The 21183-nt window shown below is 33.7% G+C and overlaps 1 protein-coding gene across 4 annotated transcripts in view; it reads right to left on the reverse strand.

Annotated features, from left to right (window-relative positions):
- The window catches only part of LOC133699256 (DExH-box ATP-dependent RNA helicase DExH7, chloroplastic), a 33258-nt gene extending 15710 nt beyond the window's left edge, over positions 1-17548 (reverse strand). For 2 of the 4 annotated variants that reach the window (XM_062122436.1, XM_062122437.1), the window contains exons 1-24: positions 17185-17548; positions 17012-17117; positions 16691-16899; positions 16218-16271; positions 15067-15217; positions 14574-14983; positions 13759-13977; positions 11809-11920; positions 11527-11709; positions 10997-11076; positions 10609-10731; positions 10330-10416; positions 8552-8652; positions 7494-7551; positions 7158-7223; positions 6056-6138; positions 5783-5966; positions 4630-4776; positions 4439-4540; positions 4188-4340; positions 2567-2671; positions 737-877; positions 512-601; positions 369-425 (exon numbers count right to left, since the gene is read on the reverse strand). In XM_062122436.1, coding sequence (XP_061978420.1) covers positions 369-425; positions 512-601; positions 737-877; positions 2567-2671; positions 4188-4340; positions 4439-4540; positions 4630-4776; positions 5783-5966; positions 6056-6138; positions 7158-7223; positions 7494-7551; positions 8552-8652; positions 10330-10416; positions 10609-10731; positions 10997-11076; positions 11527-11709; positions 11809-11920; positions 13759-13977; positions 14574-14983; positions 15067-15217; positions 16218-16271; positions 16691-16899; positions 17012-17117; positions 17185-17547 — 3384 coding nt within the window. In that variant the 5' untranslated portion in view covers position 17548. Of the gene's footprint in view, positions 1-368; positions 426-511; positions 602-736; positions 878-2566; positions 2672-4187; positions 4341-4438; positions 4541-4629; positions 4777-5782; positions 5967-6055; positions 6139-7157; positions 7224-7493; positions 7552-8551; positions 8653-10329; positions 10417-10608; positions 10732-10996; positions 11077-11526; positions 11710-11808; positions 11921-13758; positions 13978-14573; positions 14984-15066; positions 15218-16217; positions 16272-16690; positions 16900-17011; positions 17118-17184 lie in introns of those variants that run through there. The other 2 variants (XM_062122439.1, XM_062122440.1) reach the window with 2 other exon arrangements.
- Between the last annotated feature and the right edge of the window lie 3635 nt (positions 17549-21183).

Here is a 21183-nt window from a genome sequence, read left to right on the forward strand (position 1 = left end):
AGTATCCTACACTAAACTAGAAAACAATAATCTAGAGAATCTGGATAGTTAATACCAGATTCTCTTTCCTAAACCATATATACTAAGATTTCTCTAAGATCCTAACTGATTTTGAGACTGATTTCCACAGTACCAATCCCCTCAAAACCCTGGGCACAGCCCACCCTAGTATCTAAATGAAAAATAGAAAGAAAATGAAGAAAAGACCAAGATTTGAGGTTAACATAAGAATGATTAATGTGAGTGAAGCAAGAAAGTTAATGTGAGTGAAGCAGCAAGTAGCACTCATATAAGACAGATGTTTATGCATATATGGCTCTAGTTGACAAGAGCATGTTAGAACCATAGTTTAAACAAGATAAACCTACCTCATATAACAGTGAAATTGCAGAAGTCATAGCCTCCTCCCTTGGAGGTTCTAAAGCCTGAAAATAATGGCAAACAAAATCAGCTTCAAGATCTTATCAATCAAACCATCAATAATCTAGAAACCAAAGATAGAATTAGTTACCTTGGATAAAAATGGCTTTATGTGTCCCAGAGAAAGTAATTTAATTTGCAGAGAAAGCTCCACTAATGGCATCCGAAGCATCTCGGGAACCTTTCCATTGAAAAGATACAAGGTAAGATGACAGTAAAAAAATCATGAATAGAAAGCTTAATGACATAATAAAGACAGAATACAAATCACAGGTATAGGAACCAAAAGTCTAATGGATTTTCATGCAGAATCTACCTGATAAGGACGCATGAGCTTTTCAAATCTGTGGCGTGTGTACAAGCAAAAGCAAATTCCAGGTTTTACTCGTCCAGCTCTCCCTCGGCGCTGCCTTGCATTTGCTTGAGATATCCAATCTTCAACCATGCTTGTCAATTTCTAAAGCAACAGATATTACAGATCTCACTTAAGTTTGAGAAAGTATATTTAGATAATAACTCTCATCATTGATCTTGTTGCTGGTGGCATCACATAATTAAGCCATCCAAAATTAAAGATGATATCAGAGATAGTGTACTTCTAGGAAATAGTATGAATAGAAAATTGGAGGTTTTTGGATTAATTTAGCATGCGGAGTTCCTGTTTCTTTCATTATATGTTTTGGAACAGCAGGATATTATAACGTGCATGCTTTCCAATCTTTCTATAAGAAGAATAAAATCCAATTAATAGGAGAGATCCTATTCCCTCTATCATGCAGAAATGTATGTTAGATCACAGTTCAAGGCCAAGCCATCTCCACAAAATTAGTTAATATATCGATTTTGAGCAACCTTTAAAGCACAATTTGCATAGTCTAAAAATACTACCAATCAAAAATGCTGATAGCAAAATGCTTGCCGTTTTGATATACATTTGACATGAAAGTTAAAATGAAATTTATGGACCATACCTTTTCTTCACCTTATTTCTTTGACCTTTTCCTCAAGAATAAGGCAACTAATTTTTGGAAGATAATGCTACTTAATATAAAAGGTGAATTTTATAAGAAAGGAAATAATGTCAAAAAATGAGAGAATAGCATATCCTCCAATTGAGAAACATACTCTACACTCTTAAGAAAAGAGTTTCCAATTACATTGAATATCTGCTAAGGATGAAAGATGATTTTTAGAAGTAGCTAAATGCCACTGCCAATCTCATGATTAAAAGAAGAGTTTCTAACAAGAGAAAGTCCTAAGGTCATGTAAAGACTAAATTTCTAGAAGTTGATGAACCATAGAAGATTTAGATGTATTGGATCCTGCACTTGCTCTATCAACATTTTGCAAAGACTCAATGTTGATCAAAGCATTTGGTGGTAGGAAGCAATACTATGGTCTTGCAGAAGAAGGATCTAGGAAAACAGTATGAATTACAGCATTCTTTTATGAAGTGCTTCTCTCAAGACTCTTGCCAGCATGTCAATGATTGCCAGCTCAAGATTCATATCAGTGTACCAGATAACAGCTCATCAAAGGTGCAAATGCTGCACAACATTAAGGTTCTCTTACATGGTTCAATACCAATCACTACTAAGGAGGTTAGAAGAAAATGGAGTTACACAGGAGCATATTATTTTCATCCATTACTAATGACATAGAGACACAAAAAAGGAACAAACATGTGGATATAACATCTCAACATTCAAAATGACAACTGACCTCTAAGAGCTCAAGATAGGAGAGGATAATTATAAATCCAACCACTATTATTAACGCAGTTAAAGGAAAAGGCCCTAGAAAATGAACATAAACCAGAACAATAACTTTTGGTTCTTTAATTCAGATTTACAATCTATAATAAATCTAACTTGTTGAAACTAACATGATCTATATTAAGAAATATGTACGTAAACATAGCTGTTTTCTTCATGTAGGCCATACAGCTGAAGAATAGCATTAATTGCCCATGCACTGAAATTTTATGTAAGATAGGCGAGTGCATCTAATTAGAAAATAAACTGTTTTCAATATTACTTCCAATTTATCCACAATACATCAAACATATCTCGATGTTACTTCTTTAAATTTGATAATTCTTAATCAAACTATTTTTGCCTTAAAAAACAAGAAGAAATGCACAAACCTTCTGAGGATTATAACGATTTTCCTTGTGTTTTCCACAATCAATCACATATACGACATCATCTATTGTTAAACTTGTCTCTGCAATGTTGGTGGCTATAATAACCTGGATAAAGTAAAAGCAAAAATTAGCAATTTTTATTTCATACATCAATGGCCAAAGCAAATGGAAACTTAAGGGCCACCCCCAAGAGAGAGGTGTTGGCAAGCTACTAAGAAGATCAAGCATTCACTTAATCAGTTGAAGAATAGCACCATGATATACCAGCATTATGGCAGGCTACTTACCCTGCACTTACATTTCCTCTTATTTCCTCAAGGTTTCTTAAGGTTCAACTTTCAAAAAGCTAGCTTTTCTTCTCTTCTGTATCCCCTTAAGTTTACCCTTTCGTTAGGGTTTTGTGAACTTGCTCACAAATTAGGTAAGTCAGTGCCGTGCCACTTCTATTGAACAAAAGTTATCCATATTTTTTAGCTTTCTTATTCATTTTTTTTATTGGAGTAGTTGTCAATCTGAACTCCACCCTTTCTTCTGTCATTAGTCAAAACACTCTTAGCCTCACCTTCTTGATTTCATTGCAATTGCAATAAAACAACCACCTCATTCATTCTCTCTTTATATCCATTTTACAAATTTGTGCTACCTTTTTACAGCTATTTATCTTGCAGGTGATTCTTTTATCATACAATTTCTAGGACATGTTGAACTTGATTCGCACATTGATGGTCCTTGCCAATCTAAGATAGAAATCCAATTTTAACATCCTTTCTTGGTGATGGCTTCTAGAAATATTTATAATAAGTCACATGAGTAGGTTATTTGATTTCTATAGTAACCACATCCAGTTGTCCAGAATAATTTTCCCAATAATATGCTGTTTGATTTTCACTTGATGACAAATAATGGTGTATTTCAAAACTGTACAAGCCCCTTCTACAAAAAGGAAATCTTGTTTCTTTCCTGGCCTCCTCTGTGAAGAACATGTTTGATGATCTGACAACCCACCTTCCATGAAAGGCTTTTAATTGCTTTTGACACGTCAAAAAGGTCATGTGCTGGTCTCAGGGTGGTCTCATTTGCTACAAACAATGGAGGCAACAATTGCAAAGTCAACCCACCAGCCTAACCCAGCTGAAAAACAGGATCACAGCTCTAAATTTTAACCCAGAGTGACCAAAATTTTAGGGTTTAGTTTGGATCAACCTCCAGGTATCCCATCAGTCAGCCACTTTAAAAGCTTCAGAGTTTGAGATCCCTAATTTTACCAAGTATAAAGCAACAACTTAAGAAATGAGTCATTTGACCTCTTGTTTCTTTCTCTTCCTATTTGTAAAACAAGCTTTTGGCATACCATTCAAACCTTCATGCTTGATATATTCAAGTTATAAAAGTTGTTATTTTTCTATTATTTGATTCGTATATCTGCCTTTTGTTATATTTTATATCATTTATGATTTGCCTGTGTTATAGGAATATATGAACATATGAATGCCATGTCTTAAGGCCCCTGCCAGTCTAAGAAATGAACATTGTAATTTTACAATATCATAATTTAGGGTGGAGACAGCTTATGAACCCAAACCTGAATATGACCGAACAAAAATAACTGGCTTTAAGTTACCTTGCGTATGTTTTCAGGAGGCCATAGAAACACCTTTTTTTGGTCCTTTGATGCTATAGATGAATGCAAAGGAAGAACCCAATCAGAAGATGGTCCTCCAAATCGATAAGAAGCAACCAACCTATCGAGTAGCATATAAATTTCAGACACGCCCTGTTATAGAGCACAAATTGTATAAGAATGACAGTTCTTCAAGAGAATAAGACAAGCCACTCAGTTGTTGATGAAAGAAAAATATTGAACAGACTTACAGGCAAAAAGATGAGTATGGCACCCTCACCACATGTTTCATCAACATAACACATCAAGTCTTCAAGAAGGTCATAATCAATGATTTCTTCATTCAATCTTTTCTGTAAAAAAGATTGAGCATTCAGCAAGCAAAAGAGCATCAAACTAAATGGACTGAACTCTAAGCCACTACACAGAACTGGCACTTTACCAAATTCTTTTGTGTTTGCTCACTGTAAGTTTGGTAGCTAGTTGAAATATAATGGGGGTTAATACAGTCTTCTGAAAGCTGAGAATCATCACCCCATGCAGATAAAACTAGATTCTTCTTCCCTCTGTGGTTATCTACAGGACCACTCTGCAGGTGTCATGCACATGACAAGCTAAAATCAGCTTAAATAACAATAAAGTCATTAATAGGGAGCAAATTAAATTGTTACAAAATTTTAAACCATTTAACCATACATAAGATGAGAATGCAAAACCCAGTGCAACATAAATTACACCATTTTAAGAAAACTAGAGTTAAAATGTAGGCATGGTTTATTCCTCTTTGCTTCAACCAGACAAATGTGATGGATTCATCTGCTTGCTTCCCTGCTTATTGCTATTGCAGTTGTAGGGTATTCATTGTTGGTTGTACTGTTATTTTAATGAGGTTCAACTTCCAATAGTACGCTACAGTACAGAATCACTATCACTATACAGCTGAGTTATCTACATTTTTAAGAAACATGTTAGCTGACTTTGAAGACCTGACACTGTTAAGGGCGGGGGTAGGAGATGGGAAAAGGTCGTGATGATCAAACAAAATTACACACACAAACACACAAAGTGAATGACTGAATGGAATAGATTAAAGCAGACAATCCATGTCAGTATCCTACTCGCCAAGCAATCATGATCTTCATCAATGACCCAACCACATTATGCAATAATATACATTACCTAAGTTGAAAAAATATACATTACTAGCTTCTTTCTATCATACTTCCCTTATGCTGCAATGATAAAAACTGAAAAATCTTCATCATTAAGTGATTAGTAAAAATTATGGGTCTTCACTATGAAATATGGGTATATATTATTTGCAACACACCCAGCAACCTGCCCATTGGGCATCTCCTCTGCTCTCAGTTTTTGTTCCTTTTTCAGATCCCAAAAAGAGTAACAGATGAATAGAAAGAAGTTGAGAGAGAGGTATACATGGTCATGATGACTGAATTACTATGTGCATATGCACAATATGGAACATTTCAGAAAAAACAAAGATCAAACCATAGATTAGGGGAAATTAAATAGAATAAAGCAGCAAAACAATATGAAAACAACAACCACATTCTGGAATAAAAATGTTTAAGCACCTTATCAAATGCAGATGTTTCGTATCTTAAAGCAGCTGGAGCATCTGAAGCCAGGTTATAATTGATGTATTCATATATATCCTCAAGAAAGTAATTTGTCACGGGATGTGTACGGCCTTGAGCAGTAAGTACAGGGCATTGTCCAAAGTACCTCGAAAATAAATTTGAATCTACTGTGGCAGACCTGAACAAAGTGATTGAATAAATAAGAACACATGCAAGATTATAGAAAAACAGAAGTGCTAAGAGAAAACTGAAAATGAACAAACATACATAAGAATAACTTTAAGTTTTGGTGTGTCTTGTGAAGATTGCTTCTCAATCAGGTTCTTCAAAACAATGAGTAGAAAATCACCCTGTCACAGGAAAAGAGTGATTAATTTTGTTTAATTCAACTTTTGGTTCTTCTGATATAACTGCCTTTAGCCGGGAACAGGCCCCTGTCTATTACAAACTAAGTAAACAAATAAAATAGAAAATAAAGAAACCAGTACTGATTAGGCACTTCTCAGAATTAGCAGCAGTAGAAATGCTTCAGGAAAAAGAGGGAAAAAAAATTGTAAAGATGTGAATCTAACCCATGTTGAGCAAATCGTGATAACAAATTGCTCCTTCAGTTTTCCTTTTCTAGATATTAAATATGCTCCCAGCTAAGGTTTCCAAAACATCAATTATCAAACACTATGAAAGCAAATTAGAAAAGGCTCATAAGCATCACATTTTTCATAACACAGCAATCACATGAATGTCAACAAAACAGGTCAGCATAGCATCAAAGCATCATGCACAGGTTACTGGAGTGTTTAGACTGTAGAGCCATGTTAACAAAGTGGTGATCCCACCTAGACATGTGTCTGAATCCTGGATCACATGAACCAATAGCAACACATTCACAATCCAAACGAACAGGATGATGAGTCCCACATATCAGAGTTTTCCAATATCAGATGAGGAATTGAGAAGGCTAGTAACAGAGGAATCTTAAAATTCAAGTAATGCCTACATTGTGAATCGCAGTGAATAATGGACATGATAAATCTAGTCATATTGCATCAATGGCATCCACTAGTAAGCCTGGTGACATTTTGAATGACAACATGTGGGGTATTGTATATGCTATTAACATTTACAAACTTGCCTAGCCAACTATATATGCCTTCTGCATACAAAAAATCAGTGCTTCCAACAACATGCAACCAAACTACCTTATAATTCAATTCTGTGTAGGGAACTAACTTGATGAAAATAGCACTGAAGAGGAACACCACATGCATGAGTAAGAGTGCTAAAACAGAAGGAATCCAAAAGAAACTACTTTTCAAAATCCAGGAGATCAAGAAATTAAACTACCAAAACTACGTTAAACTTCACTCACCAAAAGAGATCGTTCATGCACTTCATCAACTATGACATGTGTTATTCCACTCAAACTCCTATCCCCCTGCAATTTATAAGATCCATAATCAGATAATGCCATGCATATGAAAATGCAGTGCCAAATATTTTTTTCTAATACGCAAAGCAATAAACACTTGTCCTCGATACTTGAAGATCTTTCATATCACCAATAATTAATCCTAAATAATTCTTATAATATACTACTTCCAGAAAAACAAAGAAGTTGGCCTCTAATTATTTGTTGGTGAAACATTATTTGGGACAAGCTTAAGAACCACAGATTCAACAGAGTTAAGTTAAATAATGGGCATACCGCAAGCTTCCTTAGAAGAATGCCTGTTGTACAAAAGAGAAGTTTTGTTTTTTCATTCCTGAGAAAATAAAGCATGAGAAAAAAAAATCAATATCAATAGTAAATATTCAATATAATATTAGGAGAATCTCAGAAGCATCTGTGACATAGATCATCGTGCACAATTGTTTAAAACTTAAATCAATATGTAAACACAAATTTAATAATAATGTGGAACTTTTTTTTTTTTGATAATATAATAATGTGGTACTTAAATTGTGTAGCTTTAAGTGTGAGTTTAGGTGAATATGTAAGCAACAGGAGAATCATAACTGACGTCATTTTGTGCAAATAGGAGTATCAGATTATATCCATATTTAAGAAATATTAAGCATCTTTCAGGAAGCTATGGCTTTGCTTTTGTGAATCTATAAGTAAAATAATGAGTCAACTTGGTTAGGCTTATCATATTCATATAGCCCCAATTGACTAGGCATTGTAGGGTATCTAAACGAACATGAACTGCAAATATTCTAGTCCAAACCTATAAAGCCAAGCAGAACCAAAAAGAAAACTTTATTTGGTTGTATTCAGTTTTTTCTTTCATTTGGTTTGGTTTTCCTCACTTGGAATTCAATACTTCTGTTCAGTGTCACTTTTGCCTAAAAACCCAGGCACAGCAAACCATTTACAACCCAAACGGACACACACAAACACAGAAGAGAGAGAGAGAGAGAGAGCAACCAACAAACAAACAAACAAACGCTTCCCATTAGCTTCTCTTATCTCAAAAGCAAATAAAAACTAGACACTTTTCAAGAGCAATAACAAGACATGAATTGGCATATTTACAGAATTTTTTATTAATAAAAATCCTAGTTTGATATTTCAATTGAATCTTGAAAACAAATGATAATTTCGATAGTATGTATGCATATGTGGTGAGAGGCTTTGAAACAAAGTAATTAAATACAACAATTTGATAGCATCCAAAGAAATGAGGCCAGAGGTATGAGTTTCTTGTTAGTGCATTCATAAAATAATTAAAAACAGAAAAAATAGACAAGGCAGATTAAGACCTTGCGCTATCAAGCCGAACTTGATAGCCAACCAAAGAACCAACTGCACCAGGAGAAGGTTCACAACGCTCATCAGCAACTCTTTCAGCGACAGATATAGCCTACATGGTAATGCAGCATCACAAATTGTAGATAACAAGTACATAGGGCTTACATGCAATTCCCTAATACAATCAGAGAAGCAGAAAATAATAACAATGGTACCAAATGAGCTTTACTGGATTAGTATTTCATTATAAGCATGAGATGACAACCATTTGCAAGTGTAGGTGAAAAAAGTTGTAACAACCACCAAACCTCAAAAGGAGAGAATTTGTAATTCACCATTCCGGGAAATTAGTCAGGCTCATTTCATAAGTTACCTTAACTGTAACTGACAAATGGATGTAATCCAAACAATTCTTAATGTTTGGTGGGGGGCGAGAAAAAAAAATTCAGTGAATAATTGAGACACCTCACAAAACCTCAGGGGGGTCCTTGAAATCTACCAAAATAAAAACTTTTCAATTTACTAAATTACAGCTAAAGGGATAGAAACTCTGATTCTTCTTTTCTTTGGACTGCATCAACATGACTAGGGACCGAAGAAACCTTCATTGTAAAGTCACCAAATAAAGTAACAGGGCTCATCAAGGATCTGGAGGCTCCCAATCATGGGATTTTCACTTTATAGTTTTCTCATGAAAAAGATTAAAAGAAGTAAAGAAGAAAAATGTTACATGAAGGAGATAAGGTATCATCCTAAATTAAAAAGGAAAAGAAAAGGGGAAGAAAGAAGGAAAGACAGGTAAGGGAAAGAACTACCAAATGAAAGCAATCAATTCACCAGATATTAGCTAAAGACACTCCTGGAAACACCCCAGATGCAAAGCACCAAAAAGAAGAAAAATGTTACATGAGGGAGATAAGGTATCATACTAAATAAAAAAAAAGAAAGAAAGGTAAGGGAAAGAACTACCAAATGAAAGCAATCAATTTCACAGGATATTAGCTAAAGACACTTCTGGAAACAACCCAAAAGCAAAGCACCATAAAAAAGCTATAAAAAGGGTCCTGTCCCACAATAATTTCTTGGAAAAGGAGTAGTTTTTTAGTTCCATTACATCCAAAAACCCCAAATAACCACAAAGACAGCACATCATATTCATTCACATGCATTGCGTCTGTATTGCCATTGAGGAAAGGATGGATTTTTGCTCAATCTTGACATCTAGAAATTCAAAGGTAATATGAAAATGTATCCCCTGCCTACTGTTCACACCACCTCACAAACAATCTATTCTTGACAAATTATCATCACTTAACTAGTCCTTGGCATTCTAGCTTTCCCACTGATCCAATAGCTCGAGGGAAACATGAAACGCTCTTATTGCCCATGGGAGTTTAGTCTCCATTTATAAGCACCCAATGACCATATCAAACAGGGAACTCTCCCTGTTCAATTATCACAATTCTCTCTGAGGACAGCCATGGAAACTTCTCAATGGTCCACTCTTACGAAAACACAACCTTAGATCTTATCTTCTAGATCCTAATTAATCTTATAGAAAACTTGTTTTCTCCGGTAACATTCATTGTACAACCCCCTGTTCCTCTTTTCCTACATTACACAAATATATAGCTGCATCCAGTATGATAACTTACCCTTCTGAGATTGTGTGAACTAGACAGAATAATATGGATGTTTGATTCGCACCATAAGTTTGGAATAACAATAGCATGAAACAAGATATATATCTAAGAAAAGAATACAGTTGAGGATAAAAGCATGCACCCACCGCTATTCTTCTTGGTTGTGTGCATATAATGTTACAGTTTCCACCATGACCTGACTCAATCATGTCATCCAGTATAAATTGTGGGACCTGTATAAAGGTGAGTTAGGGAACACATGGTATGACCATTTCCAAGCAAGAAGATCAACAAAATAAAAAAGTACCCTTTCAAGTGCACTGACTTCTTTCTTTAATTAAGACTGGAAACAAGAACGGAGTTGTGTGCAGACTAATGTTTTTTTTAAGATGTAAATGAATATATCGTAGCAAGGAATATGAGACCTGAGTCGTCTTTCCAGAACCTGTTTCTCCACAAACAACAAGAACATCATTCTCCTTCAGCATTTGTAAAATATCAACCTTCAATCCAGCAATAGGAAGTGCAGCTCTAGTGCACAGCATTTCCTAAAACAAGCATAGAGTTACACGAGAGAGATCACCTCAAGAAGCAGATATTCAAAGGAGTAAAATCTTTTAAAAAAAAAAGGAGGGGGGGGGGGATGTGAATGGAAAGAGAACAAATGGAATAGACAAACTATGTTCCATTACAAAACAACTGACCATTAGCCTAAACCATGACATATCCATTGATATTTGTATAAATATAAAATAGGAATCGCAGTCAACAAACACAACAAAACAAAAGGAATGGAGAGCAAAACACACCAACCTTGTATTTCTTCAATTTCCTTTTAGACTCTTGCTCCTGTCTCAAATAAGAACTTTCTGCATCCTTAGCATATTTTTTTCCTAGACATGCAATGGTCAAAAATTATAAAAAAAAATCCAATGATAACAAACTAGAAGTACAAATTTCATTCTATTGACTTATACTCACAATTTGCCACATAAACTTCAGCATTGAATCATACTCACAATTTGCCATATGTTGTCCAAAACATTTCATGAATTTAACGATTAGCTTAATCCTTCTAAATATTAACCATTATTCCAGGGTGTCATTATCCTTATATTCACTAGTAGGAGAAGACTTTGACCACATATATGGAAATATGATAAATAGGGAAAAAGAAGAAGAGTATAATAAATAAACATGTTCAGCCATTTGTGTTTGAAAATAGCAGTAGAGTAAACCAAATAAAAAAGGATACCCTTTTTTATTAAAAATCAAATTTGAAAAGACAGTGAATCAGTAAAGGATGTTGACTGCAAAATTTACTACAACAAGAAAGAACATACTTTCTACTTTTGCATCAGCACCAGAATCCTTGGATTCTTCGACATCGGTAATTTTTAAAGTTTCTTGAGAACTAGTTGTAGCATCAACAGCAGATGAACTAGAACCATCTGCCTTCAATAATAGATCCACAAAACCAGCCCTTCGATCCTCCACACTGTCTTCCACTCTTTTTGATGTTTCCCCTATAAGTATTTGTAGATTATTGCATTGCTCAAAACTCCCACCAATACAGAAAATACTTCAATTAATTCAATTTTGTGGCATAGATTTTAAAGAATTACCTTGTTTCCACTGCAAAACAAGAGAAGAGTACGGGTTGATGATTGCTAGGTGAATAGGAAGATCAGGAAAGAGTTGATGAAGAGCAAATGCTGCAACTCTGTTCTGGGCATCCTGCAATCCAAATAAATTGCAAAATATAAATGTATAACAGCAATCTAAACATCCAATTTATTTATTTATTTTCCTTTTCTTTTCTATCTGGGTAATCATTTTTTTTTATAACCTAAATTTGATGAATGTGGGAGTGGGGGGAGTGGATGGAACCAGATGATGAGCACCAGAGTTTCAGGGCCAAGACAACTGATGACAACCAAAAGTTGAACCTTAAAAATCTCCACTAATCAGATTGATGTGATGCTAGCTATAAACTCTCTTCAACTAGAGACAAATACAAAAAAAAACTTGATTGCTATTAGTACCACACATGTGTAGGGCGGAAAATGCACATAGTAGCCAAAACCAATGGCAGATTAGGACATTTTTTAAAGGGGAATAAACCAATTATGTTATTTTCCAAACTAATTATGTTGGGATATATCTAGAAATACCCCAGCAGCAAATTTTACTGTGTGAAATATAAACTGTCAAATCATACAGCAAGAATATATACATATACATGTAAGAATTTAGCAGAATACATTAAGAAGGAAATCAAAATTGAGTATTGGGAGCTGTCATTTTTTTGTGAGATATGCTAAATTATAATTACACACATAGCTTGTAAGAAGAGACAAACAAGAAAGCGGCAATGGGTAGAGAGACGTGCTAGTAAAAAATAAATACAAACTAAGAGAGGAGGAAAAAAACACAAGGAGAAAAGGGGGGGTCTCATCAGAGAGAGAGAGAGAGAGAGAAAGGATACATCGGGATAATAATTGCATGATGGTAGCATGTGCTTTTAAAACAAAATAGAAGTTTATAATTTCAAGGCCTTTCAGGGAGATAAAATGTTCCTATCTTTAGTTCAAACCAGCTAGGTGTCAGCACCACACAGACTTGCTTTTACCAATGTCTCCTTATCAAGAAAATATCAAGAGCATTGAAGCCCAGCTTCCCATGACACCATTGGTAAAGCTTTTGGAATCAGGGGCAACACAACCCCACCTCAATCCTTGGCCAAAAACCAATTATAGCAGTTGTAAAACCTGCTTGTTGTACACCGCTTTTCAATCCTTTGATAGTTGTATGGTATCCTAAAGGCACCCCCAAACTCATTAAAGATTGCAAATTAACAGACATGTGTTGACATTTCCACTCCCATTCCCACTTGCACTTTGCAAAAGGAACCAAAAAGAAGGCACCCATGCCCAAAAAAAAAGGTTAACATCATTGCGATGCTGGAAAAAAATTCAATCATAACAGTTGGTGTGGAGGAGAATGAATCCAAAATTTATTGCACCAGGATGCTAAGAAAACACATGGATCTCATTCTTGATCGAAACTGAAGACACATTAGCTTTTCTTTATTCCCTTGTGAGATTCTATTACAATTAGGCCTGCGCAGAAAACTTGGTTTGACAACATTATTGCATTCCTTGACTACAGCCTGGAGAGGTGAACATTCATGTGAGGGAAGATCCAAGCAAAGGGTTTATAGAGGACTCTAAAAGTGGAACGGGCATATAAGTACTCTCCAATGAGTGTTTGTTCTTTAGTTGGACCAACTTTTCAAAATACTTTTCAAACTGGTTTTTTTTCAATGATTTTGATGTGCTAATGTCAAAATAAATAAAAAAATTGAAAAACATCATTTTGATAAATTCTCAACTAAAAAGCACTTTTGAAAAGCAACTTGCACCGCATTACCAAACACACACTCAAGCATCTCCCAAATTACCACTTCACAATTCACTTCTTAAATTGTGCCTTGCGCCAAGTTCACAGAATGGACCCATAGAGTGATATGAATTGTGCATATGAATTATAAGGGCAGGATATGAGGAAAGTACCTCAGCAGATTCAAATGTGCCATCCTGATCAGGAAGTTGAAGGCTGATAAGCCCCCCAGCTTTTCTGCTCTTGCCCCTCCCACTAGCTTTGCGTAATATGCTAACAGCATAAGAGAAACCTAGTTCCCTTTCAAGCACTTTATTGAATTTTGGAGCTTCCCAGCCTGATTTTTGACATAGTTGGTGAAGAACAGCTTTAGGAATCTTTTGCGGGTCCCCCTGTAATCATTTTGACTACATCAAAAAAATAGCAGATGAAGAGATGACAATTGCAACAGAAGTATATCAAACAACCACACAAAGGAAGCAGAGGAGAACATATAGTAATTGCCACTGGATAATCTTCCCAAAAACAAATGAAATGAGAATGATGGGAATTTAAATCCATTAAGATCAAAGAAACCAGCTATGTAGAAAGCACTTTGTATTAAATATTTTACAGCCAAAATCACCCAATAATAAGATCCTTTACAGGTTCATTTCATAGTGGATGTTCTCCAAGAGAAATGAGATTAAAAAAAAAACAGATAAATAAATTTAAACTACTATCATGTAGGCGTTAGATCCAAGTTTGGTGTTTGAATCCATTAGGACAAACAACAACAATTTTAATGCATCACAAATTGTCCTCAAATCATCCAGTTCCAACAAAAAGATAAATGAATGAATTCACTGCATAGTAGATATTCTCCAAGAGATCTGAGGTTCGAAAAAAAGTACATGCATGAATTTTGGACCAAGTATCATGTATGGCATTATGATCCAACATCAGTAATATTATCCTAACAAGTTTACTACATGTCAGACGTCAGTACCTTCTTCCAAATACCTTCTAATTTCTCTAAATTCTTCTCACTACACAGCTCTCTCATTTTTTCCCTCTTCTGTAACTCCAATATTCCAGGAGGTAAAGCATCATTAGACGATGCATCATTAGACAATGTATCATCTATGAAGAAGTCGCCAATCTCCACATCTTCCGATTCTTCCGAGACAAATTCTCCCTCAGGGGGCACACTAGAGGGAACAGGATTCAATGGAAAACCAATGGAGCTTGAACTTTCCAAATCATTTTCATCAACTATTGATTCAACAATGGTGGAATCACCTTCCACGTCCAATGATGTTATTGCCTCAAGGTGCTCACAAGGAGTGGAAGTAGAAAACATGTCCTCAGAAACATGCTGATGCCCAAAATCTTGTTCCAAGAGATCAAGTGATAATCCTGATCAATGAATGCAATACAGGTAATGGAAATCAGAACAATGACCATGTTTTCATACATATCAAGAAAAAAACAGATTTAACCTAGAGCAGACATTTCTTGCTTGAGTTTGCGGATAGCATGGCCTGCCTGTTCTTGGCTCTTCTTGTCCCCTTTTTCCTTGGCCTTTGTAGCTTCCAAACGCACTGCATGGTACTCTTTGGCAATAACATCACAAGTTCTTGGTTGTGGATCCTATCAAAATATAGACAAAAGGATATAAACACCAATCAAACAAAGTAAGCTTCCAAAATATTCTTTCTCTGAAAATTAAATATCGCATACCATATACATAATATGACTAGTCATCATGTGTACTAATTAAGCACACTGTTGGAGCAAGCAATTAAAGCTAGAATCATGATGATGATATTAAATGACAAAAGAGTAACTTGGTGTGAAATTCACTTACTAGTAAGATGAAAATCATTATACAACCAGGAAGCCAGCATGTTATCATCAAAATAGAAATTAATAGCATGAAAACAACCCATCACATCAAGTTAAGGTTTAGCCAGAACCAGTAATTTTCACACCTGAGAACATAAAAAGACAGACACAGTTTCCCCAGAAAAACACCATTACAAACACAAAAGGGAAAAACTATAATATATAGAGATTCCCCACCTTGGTAATACACTACTGGAGCTAAAATTTCAAGATTATTGATTGGAGCTGTTCAGACTCAGTCTCCATATGACAGCATCAGGAACCAAACAGGTAGGCTGAACTGAAATTTTTTATTTTTTAAATCAGAGACTCAACACCTTGGTAATGCACCAGTACAGCCCTAACTTGAATATAACTTTCACAAGATGTTCAAGTTAGCATCCTGCAACTTATAGTCAATAACACAATGATCTCAGTAGCTTTTCAGCAGCTTTCATAAAGTTAGACTGCTTAAGAAGGCAACCTAACAGCCAAAAAAACAACCATCTCCAGAAACTGCCACCTACAGATATTCCAAAATAAGTATGTACTGGTAATTCCTAGTCACCCACATAAAAACAAGCCTTAGCTCATAGCCACCCCGTGGGAGAATGGACAAGAGGAGAGAGGAAGGGAGGGCATATGCATGCGAATCAGACATACATAACTAGCCATTTACATTCCTCTACTCAAAATAAGAAAAGTTAACATTGGTCATAGTACTTTAAGAAAAACATTAAAACACAAAGGGAAAAGGATTATGGACCTTGTTGGTGAAACTTCCATCAACTGAATCATCTTCCCAAGTTTTAGATTCCTCCTGCAAATTTTACAATACCGACAGAATTCCTGATTCATTGACTGTATTCCAACAATTTTTCTCAAATGAAGTTCGAAAAGGAAAAAAAAAAACAACGCAGCTAAAGCAAACCTGAAGCACTGTCCATCAGCAACATTTTCATGAACCATACAAGTACATGATTAACCCTTAAACACAAATTAAAACAAAGTTGGGCAAACCTCAAAAATGTCCCAGCCTATTTTTCATCTCAATTAGGTCCCCAGCATATCAATGGATTCTCAATTAGATCCTTCCATCAGTTTCAGTTAGCAAAATTGTTAAGTAGGCAAAACCCATGAAAGTACTAAAATCCCCCATCACTTTCCTTGTTTTCAAGAACAAAATAGAAGTATATAAAAATATAACAAGCAACAAAAAAAAGCTCTCCTAATGCATACCTCTTCCTGTTGCTCTACATACTGCCTAATCCAATCCGCTTGCGACGGTTGGCGGAAATCAAGAACATTACCATCACCATCCTCCTCATCCCACCGCGCCTTGGTTCTAACCAAAACTCGCTGCTCCTCCTCCTCACCCTCAACCCTTCTAGACGAATCCACATAAGGAACCCAACCTTCCCTGGCAGTCGATACCACACTGACAGCCCCTACAAAATATGCGTCAACAACATTCCAAAAAATACACACATATATAGACATAATTAAATCATAAATTAGACCATTATTATACCTAAATAAAATTATAAAAAAAATATTCACCTCGATCGGAATTGAGAGAAGTTCCGCCAGAGAACTTCAAAGGAAGCTCATTTCCAGCCAAATTCAAGCATAACCAATCAAGCGCGGTCTCAAATGTCGCATTATCCTATCCAAAAACAAAATTTCATAAAACGGCACCGTTTTTGAAGAAAGCAAACAGGAAAAATAACTACCTTGAGAGAAGAAAGAGCGAGTTCAATATGATCATTAGAGAAGCCTTCACAGGAGAGTTTCTCATAAATAATCTTAAGCTTTTTAGCTTTTTGTGCTTTAGAGAGAGAGTTAGTGTTATCAGTAACGGTGGTTTGTAGAGGCGGAGTGGTTGCGGAGTTGAGTAGGAGACGGCGTAGGCGGTTCTCGTTCTCGGCTGAAATCTGGAGCCTTGGACCGGAATTAGAAGATGATTTTGATTTCGAAGAGGATGCTTTGTTGTTGCCGCTGCTTCTCTGTGGCTTCTTCTTGGGAGCCATTTTTTCCCTTCTTTGGGAGTTTTGGGTCTGGGTTTTCTCTGCAGAGTGCAGAGAAAGGGAGACCATGGGAGGGTACTTAGAGCGTGTTTGGTTGCGGGTGCTTTTCAAATAACTTTTCGTGCCAAAATGCATGCCAACGATGTTTTTTCATTTTTTAAAAATCATTTTTAATATCAGCACATCAAAACGATCCAAAACGTACAAACCATATTAAATTTTAGCAAAAAAAAAAAACAAAAAATTTTCAAATTTTTTGGGAACGCGGCCGCTGCCGCGTTCCCAAACGGTCCCTTAATGGTTTGGTGAAACGGTACCGTGTGATTTGATTCTAGCCTTCAAGCTAACTCTTGATAATACATTTGTTTTTTGTTTTTTTTTTAACTTAAATCAATCGAAAATTTAAAAAGAATATTGAATATTTTTTTATTAAATTGTGAAAGCAATAAAACATCTATAATATTATTTTTTATTAAGATCTCTTAAGTTATTTTAAAGTTTATAATAGGATAGGAGTTGAATTATGTATATTTGTTAATTTATAGTTTAATAATCAATTATTTTGTTAATAAAGTTATGAAATAAAAAGATAAAAATTATAGTGTTTCATTAGAAAATTAAGGATGATTAGGATTTTTTATATATTGAATATGCATCCAAAATGTATAATATGCTATTCTGAAGATATTTTTGATAATTATATGATTTTTTATTGTAATGTTAATTAATGAGTAATTTTATAAATATTAAATCAAGTAGATTGCAATGATTTGTATAGTTTTATATAAATAAGACTAGCTTTATGTGAAAGAAGTCCAAATTATTATTTTTTAGTTTAATATGGTGTCCATGCTAGCTTGTGTATACCTTGATTAATCCCACAGGCCCTGAAGTTAACGACCTTGTAAACCTCTAGTGGCCATCATATAAGTAACTACGGGGCTCGAACCTGAGACTACAGAGGGAGTAAACCTCTTGGTTCTAAGCTTTTATCACTGGACTACCACCTAGATAGTTAAATAAGTCTAATTTATTGATTTTATAGATTGATGATGATAGGAATTAAAGAGATTGTTTAATTTTTTGTTTTTGTTTTTTTTGGCTTGGTATAGACTATTTCTTACGCTTTCATGTTAGGACAACACTATAAAAATTAATTTAGGGTTGACTTAACCCAAGATTTAGGTTATGAGTACACTGTATATAAATGAATCAATTTAAACTATAATTTATAAATAAATAAAACAATATTAATTTAATAAAATAATTTATTTAAAGTAAACTTAACCTAAATATGTCTCGAGTTGACAAGTTACAAATCTATTTAATATTTGAATTTAATGGACACTTTTCTTTGAACATTTATTGTCATCCTAGTTAAAAGTCATGTTTGACATTATAATATGATATAGTTGGAGATATTTTTAGGTTGATCATAACTTCAAAAGTTATTTGATTTTTACAATTTAAATTTGCTTTTTATCTTAATTTATGGTTAAATTTTGAGTTTAAAAAACTTTATAATTTATAATTGTTTTTAAATTTATCTTTTCAAAACATAATTGTAAAAGCTATTATAATACCAAACACACATAAAAATGTATACTAGGAATTAGTTGTGTGCTAGACATGGACCTGTGTTATGCTACATGGTCGTATTATTATTGTTGTTGTAAAAAATAATGTTTAGATGTCGCAAATGCATTTCAAAGAAAGAGTAAATATCCACGACTCGGGTTATAATACTGACTGATAAAATAAATTGGTTTTATTGTAATTAGATGATAAAAAAATAAGCAGCAATAGTAAACGAACCAAACTAAAAAAATTAAAAAACAATCACAATAACCCAGGAAAAAAACCTTTTTTCCAAAACAGAAAAAATAATATAGTTCAATCTTCAACTAATTAAATATGGAATGATGAAATTAGAAAAAAAAATAGCTTAGGTTAACTTGTCATACCCACAACCTAGGTCATGCGATCAAAATAACCCGATAAAAAAATAGATATAAGAAAACCACAAAGCTATTTTTTTTTAAAAAAAAAAGTTATGTCGAACAATAAAAAAAATATAAGTAGAAGAAGAATAAGAATAAGAATGTCAACTTTTAAAAACTCGTAATTTAAGTTATTAGACCACAAGCACCTTGCATGGAAAAAATATAAAACTCAATCCTCAACAAATCAAACATTGAAGAATAAAATTAAAGAAAAAGATTCAAAACTAAAAAATAATAATAAAAGAACGAGGATAAAAACTAAAATAAAAAATAAACTAGAGGGCAACTAAAAATTTTCGATTGAAGAGTGAAATTAAAAAGAAAATAACTTTAACAGGAGGATTAAAAAAATCAAAAGAATAAGGACTAAACTGGAAAAATAATATACCATAAATTTGGAATGAAAGATGAAATTGAAAACAAATAATATACCAAGAAAAAAAATGAAAATTAAAAAAATAAGGATCAAATTAAAAAATAATATATGACAAATTAGGATTGAATGATGAAATTGAAAATAAATAAAACTTTTACAAAAAAAAAAAAGAACAAAAATCAGAAACTAGAACAATAAAGGCTGGAGTTGAAATATCAATAAAAAAAAGGATAATTATTAATTTTTTGGAGGAAGGAGAGAGAAAATAAAATAAAAAAAAGCCTTAGTGGCAATAAACCTCTTAACAAGAAAAGAACACAACAACTAATTAAATGACATTGCGGAAGGCCATTTTTAGTCATTGGAAGGCGTAGTATCCATTACTTAAAAGGCATAGGTGCCACCCACATGTTAATAAATTATTCAATTTAAATAATATTTAATGTTCATTAGAAGAACAAATTGCCCTAGTTCCTTAGCAATGGCAAAAAACCAAAGTGAAAAATACAAAAAGGCCCTAAACACAAAGTTTATTTATTTTTTTGCATTAAAAGGTAAAGTTGTAATTTTACTATAATTAAAAAGTAAAATGGATAAAAGGCCATTGTTTTACGACTCTAAAATACTTGTTACGAAGGATAATCTAGTTATTTTAGTCTGTTTTAAAAAAATAAAAAAAACAATTATATTCTCAATTAATTTTTTTAACGACAAATGAGATGTATAAAATAACAAAGTACCCCTAACATTAAAGTAATTGATATTTTGTTGGAAGAAAAAAAATGATAATTACACGAGTATTAATAAAATATATCTGACAATTGCCTTTTCTTTTAGTTTTTTTATTATTATTATATGATGGTTACCATTAGATATGCTCAAAATGTATATCAATATATCGGTCCAGATTTCAAAGGCTAAACCAGGCCTATATTGGCACTGGGTTAAACAAAGGATAAATTGGGCTAAAATAATTTGGATCGGAAAATTTTAGGAAAGTAAAAAAATAATAATAATAATACACAGAAGATAATTCAAAAAAAAATTAAAGAAAAACATTATCAGATCAAAATCAGGTTTTTTTTCTCCGGAATTACTGTTCTCTCCCCTGATAACCAATTGCACTACCCTATTTATTTTTATATTTAAAAAAATTTATTTTTTTATTCAAATTAATATTTTTTTTATGTTTTCAAATCATTTTGATGTGTTTATATCAAAAATAATTTTTAAAAAATAAAAAAATATTATTTTAATATATTTCTAAATAAAAAATATATTTTTAAATATGCTATTTTCAAAAAGATGTGAACAGTGAATCTATAG

This window comes from Populus nigra, chromosome 7 (assembly GCF_951802175.1).
Source record: "Populus nigra chromosome 7, ddPopNigr1.1, whole genome shotgun sequence".
In the NCBI taxonomy this organism is placed as follows: domain Eukaryota; kingdom Viridiplantae; phylum Streptophyta; class Magnoliopsida; order Malpighiales; family Salicaceae; genus Populus; species Populus nigra.